Below are 24,795 nucleotides of genomic sequence, written 5' to 3'. Positions count from 1 at the left end.
ACGACTAAAGGACACTGTGGCCAACGAAACTTCGCTATCATGATTTACTCAGTCTCACCCATATGAAATGAGAAACATACTCACTATGCATCGGTACTGATTCAACAAGGTTTAAGTCAGACATAATCCGACTTGTTATGCGTCAACAATACTAAGTCGTTTTGTTTCAATAAGATTACAAAATTTCCTAAGGTACTTTGGAGGTACATATGTATGACAATTAATGCATACATAAATTATTTTCATGTATCTCAATCTTTCCGATTGGATACCACACTCACCAAAAATATTTGATTGAGTTTCAGCTGACATTATGATACGAGTCTATGATAGCATCTGCAAGGTATTCACATTTCGCCAACGACAATCCTGCCAGGGAAATCCTTCCATCCTTTGTCATGTATACATGCCACTTATTTGTCATGTTGTCACTCTGATAAAACACAGTCTCATTTAAGAACACAGACAATATAACAATACAGTAAAATCAAATTACAGATCAATATTGTTTTTGAAAGATTCAATGCAATAAGACTCGAAGTGGTGCATAAAAGACAGAAATTGATCACAGGCAAGAAGTAATAATAAGGGAATCAATTACCTGTTCCTTGTTCAAGCCGGTGAATGAGAACATGCCTATCTGCTTAAGTATAAATGACCAATCTTTTCCACTGTTGTCTTTTGAAGTAATGCTATTGTATAGCTGTTGTCTAACATTCTTGATCCTTCCTGCCATCATTTCCATTTCTGCTTTCCATTCATTAAAGAGAACTGGGTTTCCAACAACATCGGCAACAATTCGAGCCCCATGTACAGGTGGATTAGAGTACATAGGTCGGGCAAGCCTTTTCAACTGGCTCTTTACTCTGCAATACATGGTTACCACATTGTTCATCAGGATAATACAACATGATTGGACCAGTGTGAAAAGGGAGCTTAATGTTCATTATGCATAACAGGAAGGTATTTACACAGAGGAGTTGAACTGAAGGGATAGGTAGCAGGTTCAAGTCTCTTCACTTACAAAAAACATTTGTAGATACAAAAAACAAAAATACAAGAGGTATACAATGCCCCAATCAAGGTGAATCCGAAAAACAAAAACTAACTAGTAACCACGTACCAACTAACAGTTCAGACTATATGACCAAATACAGAACTTTTAGGCACACATTGCCCCAATCATGTTGAATCCAAGATGTTCCCTTTCTTAAAACAGAACTGGAGCGTTTTTGTGACAATTTCAGTAAAGAAAGTATTAGTTCATTTTGGGTAAACAACTTAATTAAGAGCTTGTTGAATGAACACTTACCAAATAAACGCTTGTATGTAAGGTGTATCTCTAATTGAGAAAAAAATAGGGTTAAATCGTTTTCATATAAATTGTGAGTGGGTTTTATAATCTACCCTGAAGAGTTTATTGAAATTAACTGAAAACCGCTCATGAACATAGCATGTGCTAGTTTCATTAACTTTCTCAAAACACTTGCGTAAGTGCTTATATCATAACCTAAAATAAACTGGAAATAAGTTCTTCCAAACATCACATTAGATTGCAACTACTTCTTACTACCTTTACTTAATTGATGATCCCTTTATCTAACTAGAAAAGGGATAAAACTGCATGTGATGTTAATAGAAAGATCCAATCGTTTTCCTAAACATGTCCATTCAATTTCAGATATGAGAAAGAATGGGAGATTTAATTTACAGTACCTAGTTGCAGCTTCTGGGGATGATGAAATCACGTTGATTGCTCCAATCCTTTCAGCATAGAGACCGAGATTTTTACTGTATGACTGAGCCACAAGAACCTCCATACCACGAGCAACAAACAGTCTCACAGAAGCTGCATCTTCATCAAGGCTTCCACTGGCAAAGCCCTAAAATTAACAAGGGGTTCAGCATGTTGCGAATTAGGTTCCAGGTCTCTATAAAGATTTAGCCATAATGCTGAATATGTTAATGGTTTTTGAAATGTGCTATCAAGAAATTTATTAAGAATTAGTTCATTTATCCCAAGATTGGTACCTGGTAAGCAACATCAAAAAAGGGAATGTGGTTCTTTTCTTGAATTACATCAGCTATTTTTTCCCATTGTTCAGGTGTTGGATCAATACCAGTTGGGTTATGAGCACATCCATGTAGTACCACAAAAGATCCTTCAGGAGCGGACTGTAAAAATGTAGGAATGTACAGTTACGTGAGTTCAATCATATATTGGATAGGAGGAATCTTTAAATTAAAAATGAATTTGTGTTTCCACTTGTGCCTTCCTATAACAAGATGGCAAGTTACAACTACTAAATCAATTCAGCATCAAATACCATTACCCAATAATGGCATGTTTTCAAAACGATTACACCAGTTGTATTTCAAGTGAAAGATATTTTTTTAAAACATGCACTTTTACAACGACGATTAAGAAGAAATAACTGAATAGATAGAACATTCTTGAACATTGATTTCCAATTCAAAGCAGTTAAATACAACACTGTTCATTGTCCATTTGACTTGCTACGATTTGGATCAGGAATGTAACCTTTATATCTTCAATCATGCCCTCAAAATCCAAGCCAACAGTCTTGGGTTCATAATATCGATACTCAGACCACGGTACTCTAGCATCATTGAAAATATTCTTGTGATTACCTGCAAGATAATAGTATTACCCAGGTTGAATGAACTCCCGAACAAATATATAACTAATAAGTAATATAAAAATAGTAAGCAGTCAAAAGCACACCCCAGGTAGGAGCTGATATCAAAACTTTAGCCCCAGAAAAATATCTTTCTATCAGAGCTGCACCTAGCCTCAGAGAACCAGTTCCAGAAAGACCTTGGACAGTGGCAACCTAGATGCAACTGAATAATGTAAGTAAGAAATGGAAAAAAATCCTAACCAAGAAATTGCAATGTCCTTCAGAACTTCTCTATTTTCTAAATCAACTACATACTCTTTGCTGTTTGATTGCTGGGTTGTCTGCTCCAAGTAACAACTCTGCCGTTGCCTTGTTAAAGGCAGCCAAACCCTCAATAGGGAGATACTGCATTTGCAAGTTAAATCTCAGTCAATAACCTAAGGGCCAATGGTTCCACACAACACACAGTCGCATATTCTGTAAACAAAGTTACCTCTTTCTTATCCCCCCTCTCCAGCATAAGATTCTCTGCCTAAAAAACAAAGAAGTTAATCTAAATCAACATCAAAGTCAATTAAAAAATAGTCTTAGGTTTGTGAACGTGAACAAAAATTATGAAAAAATATGACAGGAGAATTGTGAAAACTGTGATATTTATACAAGGTGTCATTATTGTGTTGTAGAACCAGAAAGCCTTGAAGAGGCAGTTAATGAAGCAGCTTGGAGGAAGGGTATGCAAGAAGAAATTGAAGTAATTGAAAAGAACAAAACATGGGAGCTGAATGAGAAGCCAAATGACAAAGAAGCTATTGGTGTGAAATGGGTGTACAAGATAAAGAATAACCCAGATGGCAAAATCCAAAATAATAAAGCAAGAAGTGTTGCAAAGGGCTATTTAGACAGCACACATATAAATTAAGGAACAGATACCTTCTTAACAACATTAAGCACATATGGCTGTAGTTCTTCTGTTCTGTACGCCCCTACTCCAAGATTGAGCTTTGCATCACTTGTGTCCGCTTTAAATGCCTCAGAAACTCCAAGAATTGGGTCAGGAGGAGCCATAGGTATGCCCTCAAACCGAGAAACATTAACTGCAACAGCCATAGAGACCCGACCACTAGACTGAAACAAAATTGACAGAAATCATATTATATTAGCGCACTTGCACCCACAGCTTCTGGGCCCTCACACTCCTTAATCCTCACAAACTACTTTTACACAGCTTTAAAACTGTCCTTCCATCAAGTATGAAATGGAGAATGAGAATATAACTAATCACAATCTAAATTGAATTATTATTTTACAAAAAAAAGTTTAATTTATACACCCCAGTGTAAAACATCTTTACACGGACATCCAGCAGGAATTTATCTTTTTCCCACATCATCGTATTAATAAACAGGATGACATGGCAAAGTTGTAAAATCTCATTGAATGTCTGCAAAAGCATGTTTCATACTAACGATGTATAGAAAATAAACTCCACCAAAAAATTCTACACTGAGGTTAATTTAACAAATACAAAGTGGCTAAAATATTCTTTTGATCTCTCATCTCATTAATCTGCTAAACTTAAAAAGTTTCATTTGAGTCCATTAAAGTGTCTCTATGTCAGACAAATTAATTTTTTCGGTCAGTTTACAGACATCGACCATTCAACATACAACGGAGATACCACATGCAAAAACCAACTTGGTTTCCCAATGGTCCCACACAATTGATCATAACGAAATCAAAATGAACCAACCAAAGCAACAAAAACAGATGAATATAATTGAAGCAACAAGCTTTAGTTTTTAGAACACACCCTTGCATTTGGGAAGGATTTGATTCCATTGTTAAATCTCAAAGCGTTGCCTCCAGTCTTGGGCTTCCCCTGTTGGACAGCAATGTTAAATCACAAAAAGGAAAGTAGTTAAAACCAATGTGGGAACAATGAAAAAGAGGTACCTTGTGGGTTTGGCGCGAGGAGAGAGAAGAAGAGACAGCGAGAGAAGGTGAAGCTGCGGAGAGAACAGAAGAAGCCATCACCTGCAACAGAAAATGTTAAGCGATTGCAACTATTTTCGATGGGAAACTGCGGCAGAAACTGTTACACTAACTGTGAAAAATTGAACGGATTTGAGTGTTGGGAAAGTTGAATAGCGTAGTTAAGATGACGATGATGAGACGAAGTAGATGATGATGATGAAGAGACGAAGTAGATTCGTTTTCGTGTGTGAATGAGTTGAAGAAGTGTAGAGAGATAGAAGTGAACGAAACAGTGGGCGATGGGAAGAAAGAGAAGAAAGCGGAGGAAGGGAGAAAAGTTCTTCCCTAATTGCTTTATCAAGAGAACTTCACACGGGTTCAGTTTAGATAACTATGATTTAAAAATAGTTATTGTAAAAATTAATCAATTTACAATCTTTTTTGCCCTTATTATTACAACACACATTTTAGAAGAAAAAACAAATTAATCATATGTGTATTTATATTTTTACTTTTATTATAAATATTATGAGTATTTCTGTGTAGTAGTAATAAATAGTTAAAAAAAATTAAAAACTATTATAGGTTAATTTAATATATTATAAAAAATTTAAATTTAACTAAATTAATTTTTGTTATTGATATAGCGTAAACACGGACGTAACTCGTATGCATTTTTAAGTATTTATAAATCATTTAAATTTTAAAAATAATAATAATAAGTAAAATTGAAAAAATAAAAATTGTACATAATTATAGGTAAAATAAATTTTAGTTATTGAAATAAAAGATATTATAAAAAATATTTTGTATATAATATTATGAGTATTTCTTTAAATGTAAAAAGATAGTTATTAAAATGATAAAAGAGTAAAGAGTAGATAATGTTTTTATAATCGAGTAATTATTTGAATTCAAAAGATAGTTACTATATTTATAAAACTTAAAAATATTTTTTTATTATGAATAACTATTTAGATTTAAAAAATAGTAATTAAGAAGATAAAATTAAGAAAATAGAAAAGAACATTAAAGAGGTGTATCTCTTTATGTATAATTAGTGAAAACACATGTATTACCTAGTATTAACATTTCTTAATTTTAAAAATAAATATAAATTTTATTTAAAATTTTATTATAATTTTATTTATTTATTTTTGTAGATATTTTTTTATTAAAATACTTACTTTAGTTTAAAAATAATTAATTTTAAAAATAAATGAATGAAATAGTTAAATCTAAATAAAGAAAAAGAGTTATTCAAAAGGTAAATATGTTAAAACCATTGTTTTAAAATTGTTTTAGTTTAAGAAAACGGTTATTTATTGAAGTATAAAATTGAAAATAGAAATGTGATCACAAAAATGGAGTATTCTTTATATATTGGCAAAGATAATGAGTAATTATTTAAATTCAAAGATATAATTACTAAATTTATAAAATAAATAATAACTTTTTTTATTATGAATAATTATTTCAATTTAAAAAGGAGTAATTAAGAGAGTAAGATTGAAAAAATAAAAAAGGACATGTGCGAGTACGATTAGGGGCGAACGACTCAAGAGATTAGGAGGACTAAAGCAAACTTAAAAAATGAGGTATTTTATTTAAAATTTATTTTTCAAGTTTTTTTATCCAAAATTATTTATTAAATTGTGATAATTAATTTCATTAAATATTTCTTTTTTCATAGATAATAGGGCTAATACGTTTAATCTTTCTCGGGACATTGTTGATGTTAAATAAGTTGTTATTATCTTTAGCTTTGAGAAACTCATCTCGGCTAAAACAACTGACATTAAAATTGTTAACATTATTTTATAAGCTATATATGCATTTGGAAAACAATTATTTATATATATAACTAGGAATATGAATTGATTTATTATTTTTTACACGTATAATTTTCCTCAAGATATTTAATTTTGAAAATAAATCAAATCCATCAATATCTAACAAATTATCATATTTTAATGGTTTTTCAAGGTTTAAGCATTTTTCTTTCAAAAATTTATAATACAGTGACTTTAATTTTTTAACACTAAATAAAAAACCAAAAATATCTTTATATATTTTAAATTGTTCAAATCTACTTTAAAGTGTGATAATTGTTCTATCTACAATATGCAAAAAGTAATCAATTCTAAATGATTATTGAAGAAATTTTACAATTTCATCAAATTGTTTCTTTTTGCATCTCATATATTTTTTACGAAACTTAGGTTATATATTCATTTTGAAAGCAATTTCCTTGGAAGAAATCAATGCATTTTTAAATCCATTTTCTCTGTACTTTTCAAAAAATTTCAAAAAATGAAAGAAGACCTTTTAATTGTTCAATAACTTCAGCAATGCACATACATTTTGATTATAAATTCTTAATAAGAGAGTTAACTACAAATAAAATGTCATACCAGATATTATTGTCTAACAAAGTTTTTTAGTTCATAAGATGAAATCATCTTTATATATGTGTACACAAAAAATAAAATCCTCTTTATATATAAATAGATATAGATTATGTAAATTTAAAAAATTAAAACTAAAAGGATAAATTGAAAAAACAAAATAGGACAACATAAGGTGTATCCTTCTTATATATAACTAATGAAAATGCATGTATTCCGTGCATGTGCATTAACTTTTTTTTATGATATTAAAAAGTAATATAATTAGTAATAATATTTTTATTATAATTAAATATAAATAATTTTTATAATGATTTTAATTTAATTTTTTAAAGGGTAAAACTAAAACGAAATGTGAAAAAAAATTATCTCTTTATATATATATATATATATATATATATATATTAATTATAGATATAGATAATTATAGATAGATTTGATCATTTAAAGTATTTTATATTAAGGATTAGAGATCAATATTTATTTATTATTATAACAACAAAAACCATAATAATAATAATAATTCTCTTACTTTAAAATCATATCAATAATGATTTTCGATGGTTACATTGGCATAACATTAAACCTTGTATATTATGAGTTTACATTTGTATTAAGTTAAAAAAAAAAACATTAATTCGCACAAGTGTTTGCCACTTGATCAAATTGTTCATAATTCATATTTTGTAAAAAGAAAAAAAAAACTTGGAGTCTTTAAAAAAGAAAATACAAACACTTATTTTTCTACAATATTTTTATTTTATGTAGTTCACATTATTTTAGTTCTAATTTTTAAATTTTTTAATCAAGTTTTAACGAATTATTACATCACATTTATGTGTATAGAACACTTGGTAAAGAGATGTAAATTTTCCCATTTATATGAACAAATGTTAGTATTAAGCTTTGTTAATTAGTATTTCAGCTTATCATGAAATGTATTTTAATTTTATAACATTTTTAATTTAATTTTTTAAACATATACGTGGCAACCAACATTGTTATTGGATAAAAAAAATCATTTAAAAATGAGAAAGCTTCCATTAATATTTATTAATGAAAATGTTGGAAAAACATATCAGAAAAGAATTGGTATGAGAAACTAAATTTGTGAAGAAAGTCGATTTGTATGAGAAAAATATTCACATCCTATAATTTATAACCATATATAAAAAGAATTTCTTTTTTTTTTTTTCACATCTCATAATTCCAACTTTACCTTTTACAATTTAATTGTTTGTTAAACTTTTAAAAATTAACGGTTATTTTTATAAGTTTTTATAAAACTATTTATTTATATCATTTTTTTTCTTTTATTTATAAACAGTTATTTTTTCATTTTTTTTCATACATTTCATTTTATTTTTATAAATATAATTTTATTTTGTTTATTAACTTAATAATATTACAATATCATCAACTACTAATATAATATCATGCATATTTAAAAAGTAATCATAATAAATATACTTATAATTAATTAAACATATTGTTTATATTCTAAACAGTATTAGAATTTTTTTAAAATTTCGTGGAGATGTTCCTGTAAAATTTTTTAAAAATTTTGTAGAAAGATTATTTCATGTGATTTTTCTTTTGAATTTTGATTGATAAATAATTATTTTATGAGTAATTAGTTAATGTGGAATTTAAAAATTAGTATGAAATTTCTTACAAAATTTCTTATGAAAAAAATATTTACAGCAAATTTTCATGGAAAAAAAAGTTTGTAATAATTTATTTTTTTGTGAAAAAATCAATTAAAAAATCAACATGTACTTTTTTCTTGCAACTTTAAAATTCACAAGTAATTAATTTCCTTCCGTATTTTAAATTTGTGAGTAACTTTTGGCAAAAGGTTTTAATTTATAGTTTTCAGGAATAAAAAAACTTAATTAACTGAAAACATAGCACTTCTAAAATAAAGAATTAAAATTAAATTAAAAAATACACTAAATTGATTAACAAATATACAATGAAAACAAAAATTGTATGTCAGAATGCAGCTTCAATTGTTAAAATTAGACATCCATTAGTACATTTTGTTTTAACTTCTCATCAATTTTTGGCTTCTAAACGATATTGGACACCACATTCCAAAGCGACTCCTTTAAAGTTGATCTAATCATAGAGGGGATTTCTTTCGGCACCTTACAATTTCTTCCTGCACTTCTATATATTTAAGAAAAATTCTAATTTTACCTTCGAAATACATTTTAGATTATATAATCTAAAATGTATGTTTTAGTTTGAATTTCAGATCGTATAATTCATAATTTTTTATTTTAAATTGTATAATTTAGAATATAAATTGTATATCAAAATTTGAAATGTAAAATTTATATTCCTAATTATATAACTTTGAAATGAAAAGTAATCTCAGCATAGTACTTGCTGGATTCACTAACACCGGGGTCACCATCTCGAATTTCATCTTCACTTTCCAAAAATCCCTCTTGTCTTCTCACACTATGCCTTCACAATAATGGGGTGCGGGAAGAAAGTATGAAGGTGCAGGAAAAAATACCCGACAATGGGGTTACAAGTAAGTTTTGGATTGGGCCGGTGTTGGTCCTCAAAAACTAGGATGATGGGAACTTTTTTGGATTGGACCGGATAGACTTCCGAGTTAGATTGTAAGTTTTTTTTAATTGTTCTTGTTAATATATATTTATAACAATGTGTAAAGAGAATTTTTTTTTTCACATTTTAAAATACTAGTTTTATCTTTAAAAATATTATTATTAAATTTTTGAAAATTGGTTGTTATTTTACACACTTTTTTATAAAATCGTCTATTTCTATTATTCTCTTTTTCTCTATTCATCAATATTTATCTCTCATTTTGTTCCTGATATATTTCACTTTATTTTTAATAAGTATAATTTTATTTTATATATTAACTTAATAACATTACATTATCATGTCCTACTAATATAATATCACATATATTAAGAAAATGCATACACACAGGCATGATAGCAACTGTGTGCATACTAATATATATAAAAAATATATTTAATTTTATAAACATTTAATAAGTTTTTAATTTATAAATTAATATTTTTAATTGAATAAAATAATTTTATTATAATTTATAATTAAAATATAATTTATAAATATTAATAATTTAAGTTATAATATTATTATTATTTTATTTGTACGAAGTAGTTATTTTTCAAATTATTTTTAATTTTAAAAAAATAGGTTGACCAATGAAAGGTTGATAAGTTGAAAACCTTAATGATCGGCGCCGGGTTCCTAACCCACTTTGCCATCTACTAAAATAAGAGTTAAATTCATGTAATACAATTTGTAATATTAAAATAAAACAAAAACTTAGGAATGTCTCAGTTTTTCATTAAAAGTATACATTGTTCCTATAATAAATAATTTTTCAATTTTCAGTCTGACTAAAAAAATTAATAAATTTAGTAGAAATCTAAATATGTGTTTGGGTCATATTGAGAATAAATAAAAAATATATAAAAAAAGCATCACAAATTTTTGGAAGTAGTATCATAATATTTTATAAGAGTTTTTCGTGATTAATTAGTGGTTAATCTTTCCGATGTCACTTCCTCAAAATAATAAAGGAGTTAGAATTCATTTTAACGTATTGTAGGATGTTGTAATAACTAGGGGTGGGCATGAATTGGATATTTAATGATCCAATCCACATCCATTTTAGATCCAAATAATTAGATTAGATTTTTGACCAAAATCCATTTGTTTAGAAAAAGTAGTTTGGATATTTTTAAAATCCAGATCCAAATATTTGGATCAAGATTTAAATCCAATCCAAATATTTGGATCAAGTTTAAAATCCAAAATCCATTTTTAATAAAAGAAATTTAAATTGAATTTCTTAAAACTTGTGTCATTAAGGCTCAAATGACTCGGATGGGATCGATGACCCGGACGGACCCGACGACCCGGATGGGCCCGACGACCCGAACGACCCAAATGGGCCCGATGACCCGAACGGGCTCTACAACTCGAATGGGCCGGACAACCCGAATGAGCCCGAAAACACGAACAGGCTCGATGACTTGAACGGGCCGGACGACCCGAATGGGCCCAACGACCCGGACGGGCCATACGACCCGGACGGACCGATCCAAATAGTCGGGCTCAATCGGGTAGTCAGGCATGTTCAAATCGTGGGACCCATCTGGGTCGTCAGGTACGTCAAGGTCATCAGGCCCGTCTGAGTCGTCGGGCCCATCCGGGTCGTAGGGCCCGTCCGGGTCGTAGGGCTCGTTCGTGTCATCGTGCCATCCGGGTCGTAAGGCCCGTGTAGGTCGTCAGGATTGTCTGGGTCGCCATGCCCGTCAGGGTCGTCCAAGTCATCAGGTTCATCCGGATCGTCGGGCCCATTCGGGTCGTCGGGCCCGTCCGGGTCGTTGGGCCCGTCCGGGTGGCCAGGTCGTCCGGCCCATCCGGGTCTTCGAGCCCGTTCGGGTTGTCAGGCATGTTCGGGTTTTTGGGCCTGCCTGACTCGTTTGGGTCTTTGGGCTACCTGACCTATTTTCGTCATTGGTTCTGCCTGGTCCATTCGGGTTTTCAGGTCCGCGTGACCCTTTCGGGTCTTCGGGTCTGTTTGACCAGTTCGGGTCTTCGGGTCCGCCTTACCCCATTCAATTCTTCGAGCCCGCTTGACTCGTTCGGGTCATCAGGCTCGCCTGACCTGTTCGGGTCTTCGGGCCTGCTTGACCCGTTCAGTTCTTCGAGCCCGCTTGACCCATTCGGGTCATCGAGCCCGCTTGGCCCGTTCGGGTCTTCGAGCCCGCTTGGCCCGTTCGGATCTTCGAACCTACCTAGCCCGTTTGGGTCTTCGGACCCACCTGGCTCATCAGGTCATTGGGCCTGATCGACTCGTTCGGTTTGTCGGGCCCGCCTATCTCGTTCATATCTTTACGCCCGCCCAACCTCTTATGGTTGTCGGGCCTATCCGATCCGTATAGGTCGTCGAGCAAGGCCCATCCAAGTCTGAATTTAGCATAGTTCATCTCAACCTTTAGTCTAACCCAACTAAAAATTTAAATTGAACATTTGGATTGGATTTTTTGGATTATCCATATTTAAAAATCTTGATTTATAAAATGGATATCCAATCCATAAGATATATAAAATGTAAATTAGATCCATATCCATTAAATGGATTTTAAATGGATTAGATTTTTAATAAAATGGATTATAAATGGAGTGGATTGGAGCAAAAGTGGATTGGATCAAGAAAATTAATTTTTTTGCCCACCCCTAATAACATAAAATTTATTAAAATAAAAATAAATAAATAAATATAAAATATGGTAGATCATATCAAATTTATGATAAAAAAATTATAATTAACGAAATATAGATAAATTATACCAATTATGAAAAAAAAAATCTAAATAATACATATAGGTGAAACATTAAACCACTTATATTATTTTTTTTATAAATAAAAATCTAACTAGCTAACTTATCAACATAATGATTTTTGTCATAAAAATATGAGAATCTTTGAATTGTATATACTTATAAAAATGAAAACACTAATGTCATCTTCTTCTAAGACTTCAAGGATCCATTCGTTGATCTAAGAAATCATGACAAATTAAAAAGTAGAATTACTCGGTAATCATAGCATCTAAAAACCCTCTCTTCAAGTGTGCTCGAAAGCATAAATGACCCTCATAAACTCAATATAAAAGAAGTCTGCACCCCTAACAAAGCTTAAAAAAAACTATCCATATATTCACCTTGACTTTCTTTAAAAATACCAATAAATGTAGCTAAACCAAGATGACTCCTAGTTGTATCATCAATATTCACCTTAAGAAAATTAGTAGATGAAACTTCCCATATTACGTTGATAAATGAATCCACCATACCCTCCATAATTTGAATATTGAAAAATTTCAACACAAAAAAACCAGAGACAATATTACTCTTATGTTTCTTAAATTTATTTTGCATCAACTCCTTAATTTGAAAAATAAGATAAGTAAAAATAATTCAAATCAAAAATCTACTATGGTTTATCATCCTTCAAATTAGTCAAATAACTACAAGAATAAAAGTTAATTTAATCACTTTAAGCAAAGGGGACTTCATAAACTGAAAAACCAAATCCAAATAGAAAAACTACAGATCCTGAAAAAATTCCTTCATTCTTTCCAACAACCGCATAAGAACATAATAGTGAAAGAAAAAATGAAAGAAATATTGACATGAATAACACATAGAACATAAAACCACATCTTTTTTAACTTTCAAATTAGTAGTTAAATAGTCATACAATAACATTTAAAGAATAAAAGTTTTAACTAGTGGTACAACATTCAACCAAATCAAGTTTTCTCATTCCACACATTCCATAATAGAAGAAGAATAAATTTTAATAACTTTTTGAAAAAGTACACCAATACCATCCCGAATTCAATTAGGCCCATCATTATCCTTATTAACCATCAAAGAAGAAAAATCACATAAATTGGCAACAATATAAGGAAAGTTTCAATGAGTACTTATCAAGTCGAGCTAATAATATACTATAACCTTACTTTATCAAAATAAGGAATTCTAATCAATTTAGATGTCCAAATGTCTAAAACACCAGTGATCATTTCAAACATTAACACAATCATCTTTACCTACTATCCAAAAAACTATTTTCAAGAATAACATCATATGCATCCATAATAGCATACCAAATTAACAACAAGTTAAAGAACAACTATTTTTTTATATTTTGACTTAAGAAATTGAGTACACATGAGTTCAACCCAAGTCATTTTACCATAAGCAACCTCCCAAGCTAAATGAGATAGGCTTTATTTTCCAATTGAGTATTAATAACATACAAATCATCATTTACCTTAAAATTACACAAGATAGATAATTTAACAATGAGTGATTGTCATTTGTATGTATCCCAAGTACAAACAAAATTTTGAATCCATTGTTCACCTCAAGAAGCTTAATAAGGCATTTATAAACTTGAAAGTTATAAGACAACAAGCTAACAATCACAAAATTTACTAGTTGAGTTCTTCTCATCATACAAAGCAAATTTCTTTTTCAAGAAGTAAGTTTATCACGAATCTTATCAACAAAAGGTTGAAAAAAATTATGCATTAGGAGCTCCACAAAAGTTGGTACACACAAATATGTAAAAGGAAAAAAATCAGTGACTACAAGAGAGAAGCCTTAAAATGTCTAACAAAGGAAGAAGAGTCATCATTGATAGGGTGATCATGGATTCAATTTCTAATGATCTGATCCATATCCATTTTAGATACAAATAATTGTATTAGATTGTGGATCCAAATCCATTTTTTCTGTAGAACTATTTTGATTTTTTTTTTAAATCTAGATCCAAATATTTTGATCAAGTTCAAAATCCAAAATCCATTTTTTATAAAGAAATTTTAATTTGAATTTTCTAACACTTGTGTTGTCATTTCTTCCTAATAGTGTTTTGGGTGTTTGTCACACTACCTTCAAATTTCGAAAATTAAAACAAGACAAGGTTGTTTTCCATTTACACAAAAACATTAAAAAGAAATTTTTTTAAAATTTAATTTTGAATAAAATTGTAGATTTAAATAATATAGATAATAAAATATAACTAAGAAAAATACCATACTACTAGTCTCTATTTTTGTATTTATCAAAAGTTCATGCAATACATAATTACATATTTAACATTTTAGCTATACTAACAAATCAAAACATATTTATTATTTATCATCACATAAAAAATATTATTAAAAATAAAAAATTATGAAAAAACTTAAAAAAAAAGTAAATATTCGTATATCGAAAGCTGGTGATTCTCTTTCCAAAAAAATATGGTTCCGGCAAGGCTCGAACCCACGACCTTCGGCTCATAAGACCAACGCTCTAACCAACTGAGCTACAGAACCAATACATACATTACAAATTCAAAATAAAATAATTTTGTCAATATTAAGTATCAAGATAAATATTTGGTATGAATAAAATTATTATAAAAGAAAAATAATACTATTCATGATTATATGTGACAATTTGACTTGCATTTAGGACGTGTTCTTTTGCGCTGAATTACTATGGAAAGGTGATGTAGAGCGATGACCGTAGAGAATTATCATGTTCTTTTTCGATGAATGCAAAGGAACAAAAAGCGGTGATTTGCGAGATTCACCCACATTTTGCATTCCACTATTTTGAAGAGATTTGAGAGTGACTTTACCAGTTTACCAATATGCCCCTCGTTGCTCCCACTGCTCTCATGGCTCGAGGTCTGTATAAAGAAGAAGATTTTTGATCTACAATATGGATTCATGATGCGTAACAGGATAGATTCTTGACTCGTTTGAATTTTGAATTGTTTGACCGTGTATTATGTGTTGTTGAGCCTCTTGAATGAACCATTGAATGCCATTAAGAAGGTGGTTGGTATATTATATTACAAGAGTTGGGAAGAACAAATCTGCTCCATGGCGGAGAGAGTCGCATATGTTTAAGCTATAACGAGGTAAGTTATATTTTGTAGTTTTTTTATGTGCCCTAACATTGTACTTCCCTTCCTATTTGTTGTTTGATGCACTATACTTCCATTCCCTTTGATGGATGGAAGATCCATACTAGTTCTTAAGCTTTGTAGCATTTTCGTAGCTTTCCACCATTGTTGCTCATTCACGGAGATAATAGCTAACAACAACTTTGTTTTTGAAGAAGGAATGGACCTGGATACGTTGTAGTTGGATCCGGTTCCAACTTCAATAACTTTTGTTCAATTTACCCAATTATACTTTTCTTGTATCCGGTCCAAAATGAAAGGCTTTTGTTATTTAATCGGTTCCATTTTGGGTGTACCTAATTCCACCAGTTTCTCCACTAGTTTCTAATTCCTTTATCTGGTTGTGGCAGGAAGTTCATGTTGTGTTGAAGGAGTTCACAACAGTCTTGAAGGAGGACGACGCTTATTCCCCTAGTGGATGATGGTGGTAGTCGTTCTTGTCGCTCTCGTCGGCGTGAATCGTGGAGGTGGTGTTATAGTGGGGAGTTATTTTCGTGGTATATGGTAGTGCAATGCTTTATACTTCAATTTCATCTAAACCATCTAAATCCATGTTGAGATGTGGTTGGTTTTGTAGGTTATTTCGTGGAAAGAGGTGGTGGACGTGTTGTTGATTGTTGTAGTCGTGGTACACTTGTTATAGTGGTGGTGTTGTTATTGGTATATGGTGGTGCGTGATACTGTTATGATTTGCTTCACTTATTCATTGTTGTTGGTCTTATAGGGTCCTAAGGTCATGCGTGATATTAAAGCCAAGGTTGGTGCTCTTTTGTTGTTTTAGGTGATATCGCTTATTGGTGTTTGATGATATTCGAAGGAGGTGGTTCCTGACTTTGGTTTGTTGGTGGTATCTAACCTCTTTGTTAACAAACAAGTAAGTTATAAGTTGTATCTTATTTATCTGCTATGGTAAAATTTATTGTATAATATCAGTTTGATTTTTCAATGAGTTTGATTTTGATAAGAAATTTTTCTTGTTTTGATGTTATAAAACATATTAATTTTTTTGTTATTTTTATTTCTATTTGTTTCAATGTGAGCTGCTTATATTTTTTATACTAGTAATTTAGATGGAGGAGGAATTACATGTGTCATTTTTCTACCGAAGATGTAATAGATGATGTTTTCAGTGTGAACTTCAATATAGTTGCACACTTACACTGAAAATTACAATTGTGCACAACTAACAATGTTATGCATTGTTGTGCATGCGTTGAATATATTGAATATGTATTCTTCTTTAAGAAATAGTGTTAGGGATTTTGTGTCAGATAATGATCAACACGAGAGTAGTTGATGTCGTGACATTATTCAGATGGGACCAGAGTCATTTATTAACCTATGTTTGCACTTAAGGGCAACTGGGTAAGTGAAAGATGCTATACGGTGCACACTAGAGGAATATGTTGCTAAGTTTCTACATATCATTGGGCATAATGTGAAGAATCGTAGTGTGTTAATTTTCTTCTATCGTTCTAGGTCGACCGTTAGCAGACATTTCATAATGTCTTGGATGCCATTTTAAGTTTGGAGTCAGAGTTTTTAATTCAACCGTTCGGGACAGAGGTGCAAAATCATGTCTTGAACAATACTCGAATCTACCCATACTTTAAGGTAACATTGGCCATAATACTTTTATGTTTTGTTAGCTACTTACAAAAATTAAACAATCTTTATTTACGATTTTAATTTTATTGAAATAGGATTGTCTAGGGGCCATAGATGGAACTCATGTTAGAATAAGGGTTCCTTTATCTAAGGCTCCTAGGTAATCGAGGTAGGAAGGACAAGCCAACACAAAATGTCTTCGCTGCATGTGATTTTGATATGAAATTCACTTATGTGTTGGCTGGATGGGAGGGGACATCACCTGATTCAAGAATATTGAAATATGCTCTTGTTAGAGATGATCGTTTGGTCATACCCGAAGGTTAGTTTTAAATTTTGTTTATTTTATGACGTTTAAGTCGTCCATCACTAATAACTTAATAATTATCACAATTGTAGGAAAATATTATCTTGGGGATGCTGGTTTTATGCTGAAAAAGTCAATATTGACTCCATATAGAGGTGTAAGATATAATCTAAAAGAGTATGCACGAAGAGGGCCACAAAATTCTCGTGAATTGTTTAGTCTTTGACATTCGTGTTTGAGAAACATGATTGAGAGAAAATTTGATGTGCTAAAAAAATGTTTTCCTATCATAGCAAGTGGAACTGAGTTGCATTACGCTTTGGAGACAATGACAGATATAATTTTAGCATATTGCATCTTCCATAATTTCCTACGAGGTTTTGATAATGATGAATCTTTAATTGATGAGGTTGATTGAGAATTAGAGGAACATCTTGATGAAACAATAAATGGTCAAGTGGATCATGATGATGATTATAAGGTAGGTTGTAATATTAGGGATGATATAGCAAATGAAATGTGGTTTGATTACCAAAACAATTAGCTACATGTACTTAATTAATCATGTTTAGAATGGCTTTATTAAATAAAAAATTTTATGTTGATGAACTATTACATTAATATCAATGTCATGAAACCTTTGTTTGTCCTAGGTATTATCTTATGAATACGGGAAATAAAGTAGTTGTCGCTTCTGTTGCAGCTCCTCGAGAGTTCATCAAGTGGATTGAGGAAATGGATAAGAAACTTCTAAATGCCATGATAGATGAATCCGATTAGGCAACGGGGTTAACAGCAGCTGGACAACACAAGCATATAGTAACATTGTTCATCATCTTCACTAGGGATGACAACGTGGCGGGGCAGGGACGAGTTTCACTATCCCATTACCCATCTCCATAGAAAAAATTCATCCACATCCCCATACCCAAACCCAACAGATATCAAACTTTTGTCTCATCCTCATCGGGTAACAGGTATAATCTTGTACTCATACCCGTACCCGTTTTTTTACTGCTTCAATATTAATTTTAATTGATTTTTATAAAATAATAAAAAATTATGGTAAAGGAAACATAATATTATCAAATATTCAATATTAAGAGGATGATTGTTTTTTCGATATCAAATATTTTGAAAGAAATTATAATTGTATACATTTTAAATTACAATACCAAATAAAATTTCATGAGAACCAAAACATTTATTAAATTTGCAAACATTGATGGAATCTAATTGATAAAATTTAAAAATATTTTTATAAAAATATAAAAGAAAAACAAATATTTAAATTAAAATATATTTTAAATATTTGTTTACTCCAATTTTTTAAATTCTAATGAATATCCTTTTTATATACTAATAAAAATTATAATACATTACTTGATGAAAATGAAAGAACAAATATTAAACTAATAAATAAAATTTTTAGCATAGATCTTTATCTTTTGAACTTCAATATATGTTGGATGGTGCTAAAAAAAGGCATGACAATTACATTAACTTTTTATATTGTAGTAAATAAAATTTGTTTAAATAATTATAGTCACAAAATTACAGCATGATTGATAATGAGTTAGAAAATACAAAATAATTATATAAAATATATCAAAATAGTATTGTACTTGATGAAAATAAACAACAAATAAAATATTAAAAAATTAACAAATATATGTCTTAGAAATAATTTGAGAGACTATTGAATCAAATCGCACAAAGAAAAATAAATGTATAATTAAGAGTATGATAAGATGAAAAAAATACCTTAGAGTTCTGAGAAAACTTTTCAAATATCAACATATATAATCAATGGTTGAGAAATAACGAAAATTATTTTAGTGAAACAAAAGAGTTCTTTAAATGAAACAAAAATTAATAATAATAAAGTAAAGAATAAATTTTTTTAATATTGCCTGGTAAATGAAATGTTTATGCTATTAAATGCTTAATTTGAGAGTGTTAAACATTTTCATGTAAAAGGAAAATATACAATAAAAAAAATATTAAAAAAGAATAGAAATATTCAAATGTGAGACAAAAAAAATATTTAATTGACATATATCATTTGAACATAATTGCATAAATGTTATGATAAGATGAAAAATATATTGTAGATGCGAATGAATTTCATGACAAACTAAACAATTAGAAGAAATAAAAGATAGAATATATATATATATATATATATATATATATATATATATATATATATATATATATATATATATATATATATATATATATATATATATATAAGGTCACTTAATTATCTGTGAATATTTTAATAGTTTAAATGGAGACGGGGATATGACGGGGACGAGTATTATGGCGAGTATGGGGAAAGGAACGGGGTGGATATATACATCCCCATACTCATCCCCATATCCAAATAAAAAAGTTGGAGATTCTCCATACTCATACCCATACCCATACCTATGCATAGTCAATGCAGGGATTTTCTGTCAAAACGAGGACAAGTTCGGACAATACCCACGAGGACGAGTTTATTTGTCATCTCTAATCTTCACCAATCAAGGTTTGATGCAGTAACAAAAAGCAATGTAAAAAACAGACAAAAAGTCTTGAAAGAGAGATGGCGCGATGTTCATATTTATTTTCTTCACTTAGTTGATTTGCATGGAATCCAATCTCGTAGCGCTTTGAAACAGAGGAAGAAGTATGGTCCGATCTAATAAAGGTAATTGAAATTAATTACAATATTTTGATTTTTAAGAATCAATTAATTGTTGATTTATGGCCATGATAAATGGAAGGTTACTACTATTAGGTATTATGACCTCATGGAGGAATTATGGGGAGTAAATCGAGCCACAAGGGTTGGGGTACGCATAACACGTAAAGCACGATGTCAGCGTGAGCAACACATGTTAGAGGTTGATCTTATTGATCAAATGGAGTACATACCTGACCCACCTTTGTGTGAAGGAGGTAGTAACCCAACTCGACCATCACCACCAGCTATGGATGAGTACAGTCCTAGGCCTACTCAATGACAACCATAAGTTCCTTCATGTCGGACGTCGACATCACGAGGCTCTAAAAGAAAAGCACCAATGGTTGATTCCATGGACTCACAGTTTGAGAAACTTACTACTAAGCTAAACGTGTTCATGGATGTCATGGGATCGGGTAACTCCCATTTCGAAAAGATATCATCTACAACAGAAAGGTAGGTTGTCGCAATTGAGGTGCGTAATGACATACTTATTGAGCAAGTTGGCATGATGCGCCGCATGACAAATTTCCAATACTCAGAAAGCAACATATGGGAGATGTTAGTTGACATGAACATACATGACGAAAATCTAATGGAACAATGTTATAAGGTGTTAAGCTAATCCAGTTCACACAAATTGGTTCATCACCGGTTGAGCTAAAAATGAGTTAGCTCTACCTGACTTACTTTTTGGTGAGTAAAAAATTTTGTAATTAAATTGACTCACCACATGTTGGTGGATTAGTGGGTTGACTCACTTAAGGATGTTTTGTTCTTCCAATTTATTTTATATATTTATTGTAGTACAATTAAAGTGAATTGACTCAACGCATTTTTTATAATAGTATAATCAAAGTATTCACCTATTTTAGCAAACATTATTATAAAGATACTACTAAGAAAATTCATATTTTCTGTCAATTTTGTTTTGAATTTTTTTTTCGTAGGAAATATTTACAAATTTTGTTATGAAAAAAAATTATAAGAAATTGCTACAATTTTTTTTTTTTACAAAATATTTCGTATAAACACTTTTTGCAAAAGAATTTTGAAGAAATAATTATTCATGAAGGAATTACTTGTCAATTAAAATTCTTAAAAAATAATAAAAAAATATTTTTTCTTGTAATTTGTTTTAACAAATTTGTAAGAAAAATTCCATGTAATATGATACTAGTTGAAAATTAAAGTGTTAACCTACGTAACTTGACAAGCAAATTAATTAAATATCAAAATTATTCAAGCATTATTGGACAACATTCTAGTATTTAAAAAAAAATGTCAACATGCATAATTAGAAGTATTAAATAATTATATAAAAAATTTATGAAAAATAGTAATAAAACTAATAAAGAGTTGTTGTTGATAGATATGGAATCAATCCACCTTCAACTAGACTCAAACTCGATGAACCTAAAGTTAAGTGAACTAAGTTTAATTACTCACATTTAAAAAAAATTGAACTCATTTTTTCAGTTCAACCCAGCTTAAACATGTGGTGAGTCAGATTCAAATGTTAGAATCTGTTTTAACATCTCTATTTATTAATAAATAACTTATTAAAATTATAAATCATATATTTTGGAACCGGTTATATATAAGTTTGTTTATATGTTATTTCATACAACTTAAAAAATTAGGCTGTTTGTCACAAAAAGTTTATCCACATGCGCAAGTCTACCCATGAGTTTATCATAAAAGTGAAAATGAAAAACAATCTAATATACATTTGATAGGCATGATAAAAAAACTAAGGAAGCTTTTAAAACTATTTCATGAGAAACAAAACTTACAACAGAGAGATGGAGATAGTGATATCAAGAGATATCTATGCGTTCTATGAAAACAGAAAATTACACGAGCATCACATTGGAAGATTTCTAAGAAACTAACTGCAATTTTCCCTTATACAAGAGAAATGGTATTTGCACAGTATATTTTTTTTAAAAAGATATAAAAAGGACAAAGATGAAATGTAGTAAATGATTAGATAAAATTATTACAAAACAAATCTTCATTTTTTTTAACTATGTTATTGATTAACTTTATCGAAGAAACTTGTAGATTTCCTTTTTAGTTCTCTTTAATTACTTTTTTTGTCCACAAAATTATACATTTAAAGGTACAATTGTATTGCAAATTTATACATTCATAGTGTGTTTGGTTTCACGTCTAAGTGTAATTGTTTTTCCAATATAAAATTATATTATGTTTGGCTTTAAAATTGAGTTTGAACTAAAAAAATTTACATCGAAATAGAAACTAATATTATTAGCTTCTGTGTTCATATAATCAATTCTTCCAAAATCAATTATTCAACGCGCTCTCAAAACATCTCTCAAAAGAAACAATCACATGTTAGTTGCATTGCATTTATCTTTTTTTTTTTTTTTAATGAGGTTAGGGTTACAAGAAACTTGTTTGGGTGGTCAATGGCATTAATTAGATTGCATATAATTCAAAAATTGACTGGCCAGACAAGGTTGGGGGCAGTCCTTTTACATGCTCCTGCTCATAGAAAATGACTTTTCTGGAAACATATGCACTGTTATATCTCACCATATTTTGTACTACACTAGTTGTTGTAAAAAAAAAAAATCATAGCAACATGTTGTGTTTAATGGCCCTCAAATTTATTAATTAATCTCTTACTAAATGAAAAGTATATATTTTTTCGAGAAACTAAATTTATAATTTAAATTTGAAAAATATGTTTCAACTTATAGTTCAATATAATTCTTTGCTATATAAATAATGAGTTGTTTGGTTAAGTTTAAACCTAATTCTTTGGAATCTATATCTAATAAATTATTTCATCAAATGTGTTCTCTATGGACAACTACGAATTAAATGTCATTTCCAAGTCAAAGAACTTATTTCAAATAGTTGAGACAAGTGATGATGATTAAAGTGTGATTGAACATTTCTTACATGAATGAGTTTTTAGGGTTTAATTTGTAAGAGAATGGAGGCTAAAGTTATGAGTTTGATATGGTCTCTAAACATATGTTGTTAATGAGTCTTGAATTGAATTGACTTTCATAATAACGTAAGAGACCCACAAACTATTGTAACGTGTGGTAGATTTTCTCGCAAACATTAGTTGCTGGAATTAGGTATTCAATGTTGATGGTAACATATTTGAACGTGTCATGCATTGTACACAGAGTTCCCAGCATTAGGGCATGAAATTCAATGTAAGAGTGGTATAAGATTGAAGTATAAGTTTATTCTTGAGAGGTATTTTTCACATCAAGCCTTAAGGTAACACCCACGTAGCTTCCCTTGTTAATAATTGAATCGATGTTTCTTCTAACGTGAGACAAGTAAGCTTTCGGATGTGAATCTTGAACTTTCAACGCACAGGTCGTAAGTGTTTGCTATTCTCGGCAAAGTTCACGAAGATCCACATAATAAAGACAATATTTGTACATGAAAAGTGAAAAATATATTTTTTTCCTTTTTGTAAAGTTTGGTCCTTAATCATTTGTCATTTTGTAAATTCTAATTTTTTTCTAGAATTGTTCTAAGATTTATAGATATGATTTCTTTAGTTTCCGTAATATATTAAGTAAGGATTTTTTTTTTATCAGCATTAAGGATTTAAACATTAAATTCATAGTAGATATCATATAAAACTTGATATCTAACTTAGACTTAAAGTCAGGGGTGACAAAACGGACCAGTCCAGCTCGTTTTGTCCCGGTCTGCCTGTGACCCGTCAAAAACGGACCGCGTTAGGCTAGCCTGCCATCAATAAACGGACTGAATATTGTAATTCGTCCTATCTTAAGGCGGACTGGCGAGCTGGCCTGCCTCTTTTTTTAAAAAAGAAAATTAAATTTTTGTTTATAAATCTATTATATATATATATAAATTTATTTATATAATATAAAAAGTATTATTTTTTAATTATTTTTAATTTTAAACATAAAAAAAATAAAAAAAGAGTTGGCGGGCCAGGGCGGGCTAGCCCGTTTTGGCCTGCTAAACTGGCGAGCTAGGCGAGCCGGGTTACAGCAGATTGACGGGTTGAAAATTTCAACTCGGCCCGTCCTTTTTTTGGTGGGATAGTGGGTTTGGTCCGCTTTGACATCCCTACTTAAAGCCCATCAATCTATTATATTAAATTATATTAAATAATATTGTGTGTGAAGAGAGAATGTAACACGTAAATAAAAAAATAGTTTTGTTTCAAGTAATATTTTAAGAACTTTAAAATAGAAAACTAAACAGTTTTGTTTATTTTTTAAAATTAGTATCTTTTTCAAAACCTAAATTCACTTATTTTATTGTAGAATTGTTGACATGATGTGTTGAAAGTTTCTCGTCAACTAGAAATAATATCAATTTACAATATATAATTTAGTGCAATTGTCACCTTAAAAGAGCTCTGGGTTGAAGTTTATCCTAGTGAAGTTTGTTGTTTATTACTAGGTTTATTGTTTCATCTGCTATTAGACTGTTATTGAACTACTCATTAATATTTAATTTTATGCTCGAGATGTATATGCCTTGACAGAAAAGGTGTGTTGGTGTCAGAAGGGATGTGTTGGAAAGTC

The 24,795-nt window shown here is 30.1% G+C and overlaps 1 protein-coding gene and 1 non-coding gene across 2 annotated transcripts; both read right to left on the bottom strand.

Moving 5' to 3' along the window:
- Window positions 1-17: 17 nt before the first annotated feature.
- On the bottom strand, window positions 18-4,998 carry LOC114194117 (aspartate aminotransferase P2, mitochondrial). The gene is made up of 12 exons (XM_028084178.1): window positions 4,748-4,998; window positions 4,596-4,676; window positions 4,453-4,521; window positions 3,573-3,767; window positions 3,136-3,174; window positions 2,958-3,047; window positions 2,747-2,855; window positions 2,543-2,652; window positions 2,032-2,175; window positions 1,717-1,883; window positions 602-866; window positions 18-433 (listed from the first exon to the last, which is right to left on the bottom strand). The coding sequence occupies exons 2-12, from the start codon at window positions 4,671-4,673 to the stop codon at window positions 302-304; spliced, it is 1,398 nt and encodes a 465-aa protein (XP_027939979.1). The 5' UTR covers window positions 4,674-4,676; window positions 4,748-4,998; the 3' UTR covers window positions 18-301.
- Window positions 4,999-14,869: 9,871 nt separating this feature from the next.
- TRNAI-UAU lies at window positions 14,870-14,943 on the bottom strand. The gene has a single exon. It is a non-coding gene; the product is annotated as a tRNA-Ile (tRNA).
- Window positions 14,944-24,795: the final 9,852 nt, after the last annotated feature.

This window comes from Vigna unguiculata, chromosome 8, assembly GCF_004118075.2.
Source record: "Vigna unguiculata cultivar IT97K-499-35 chromosome 8, ASM411807v1, whole genome shotgun sequence".
Lineage (NCBI taxonomy): Eukaryota > Viridiplantae > Streptophyta > Magnoliopsida > Fabales > Fabaceae > Vigna > Vigna unguiculata.
This window is presented reverse-complemented; position numbering and strand designations above follow the sequence as displayed.

What these genes read in the sequence shown, in the direction of transcription:
- LOC114194117 (XM_028084178.1), bottom strand. Translation starts at nt 4,673, where the DNA reads ATGGCTTCTTCTGTTCTCTCCGCAGCTTCACCTTCTCTCGCTGTCTCT. An exon ending in CCTCGCGCCAAACCCACAAG is followed by an intron (nt 4,522 to 4,595) that starts GTACCTCTTTTT and finishes GCTGTCCAACAG; the next exon opens with GGGAAGCCCAAGACTGGAGG. An exon ending in CCGGCTTGAACAAGGAACAG is followed by an intron (nt 434 to 601) that starts GTAATTGATTCC and finishes GTGTTTTATCAG; the next exon opens with AGTGACAACATGACAAATAA.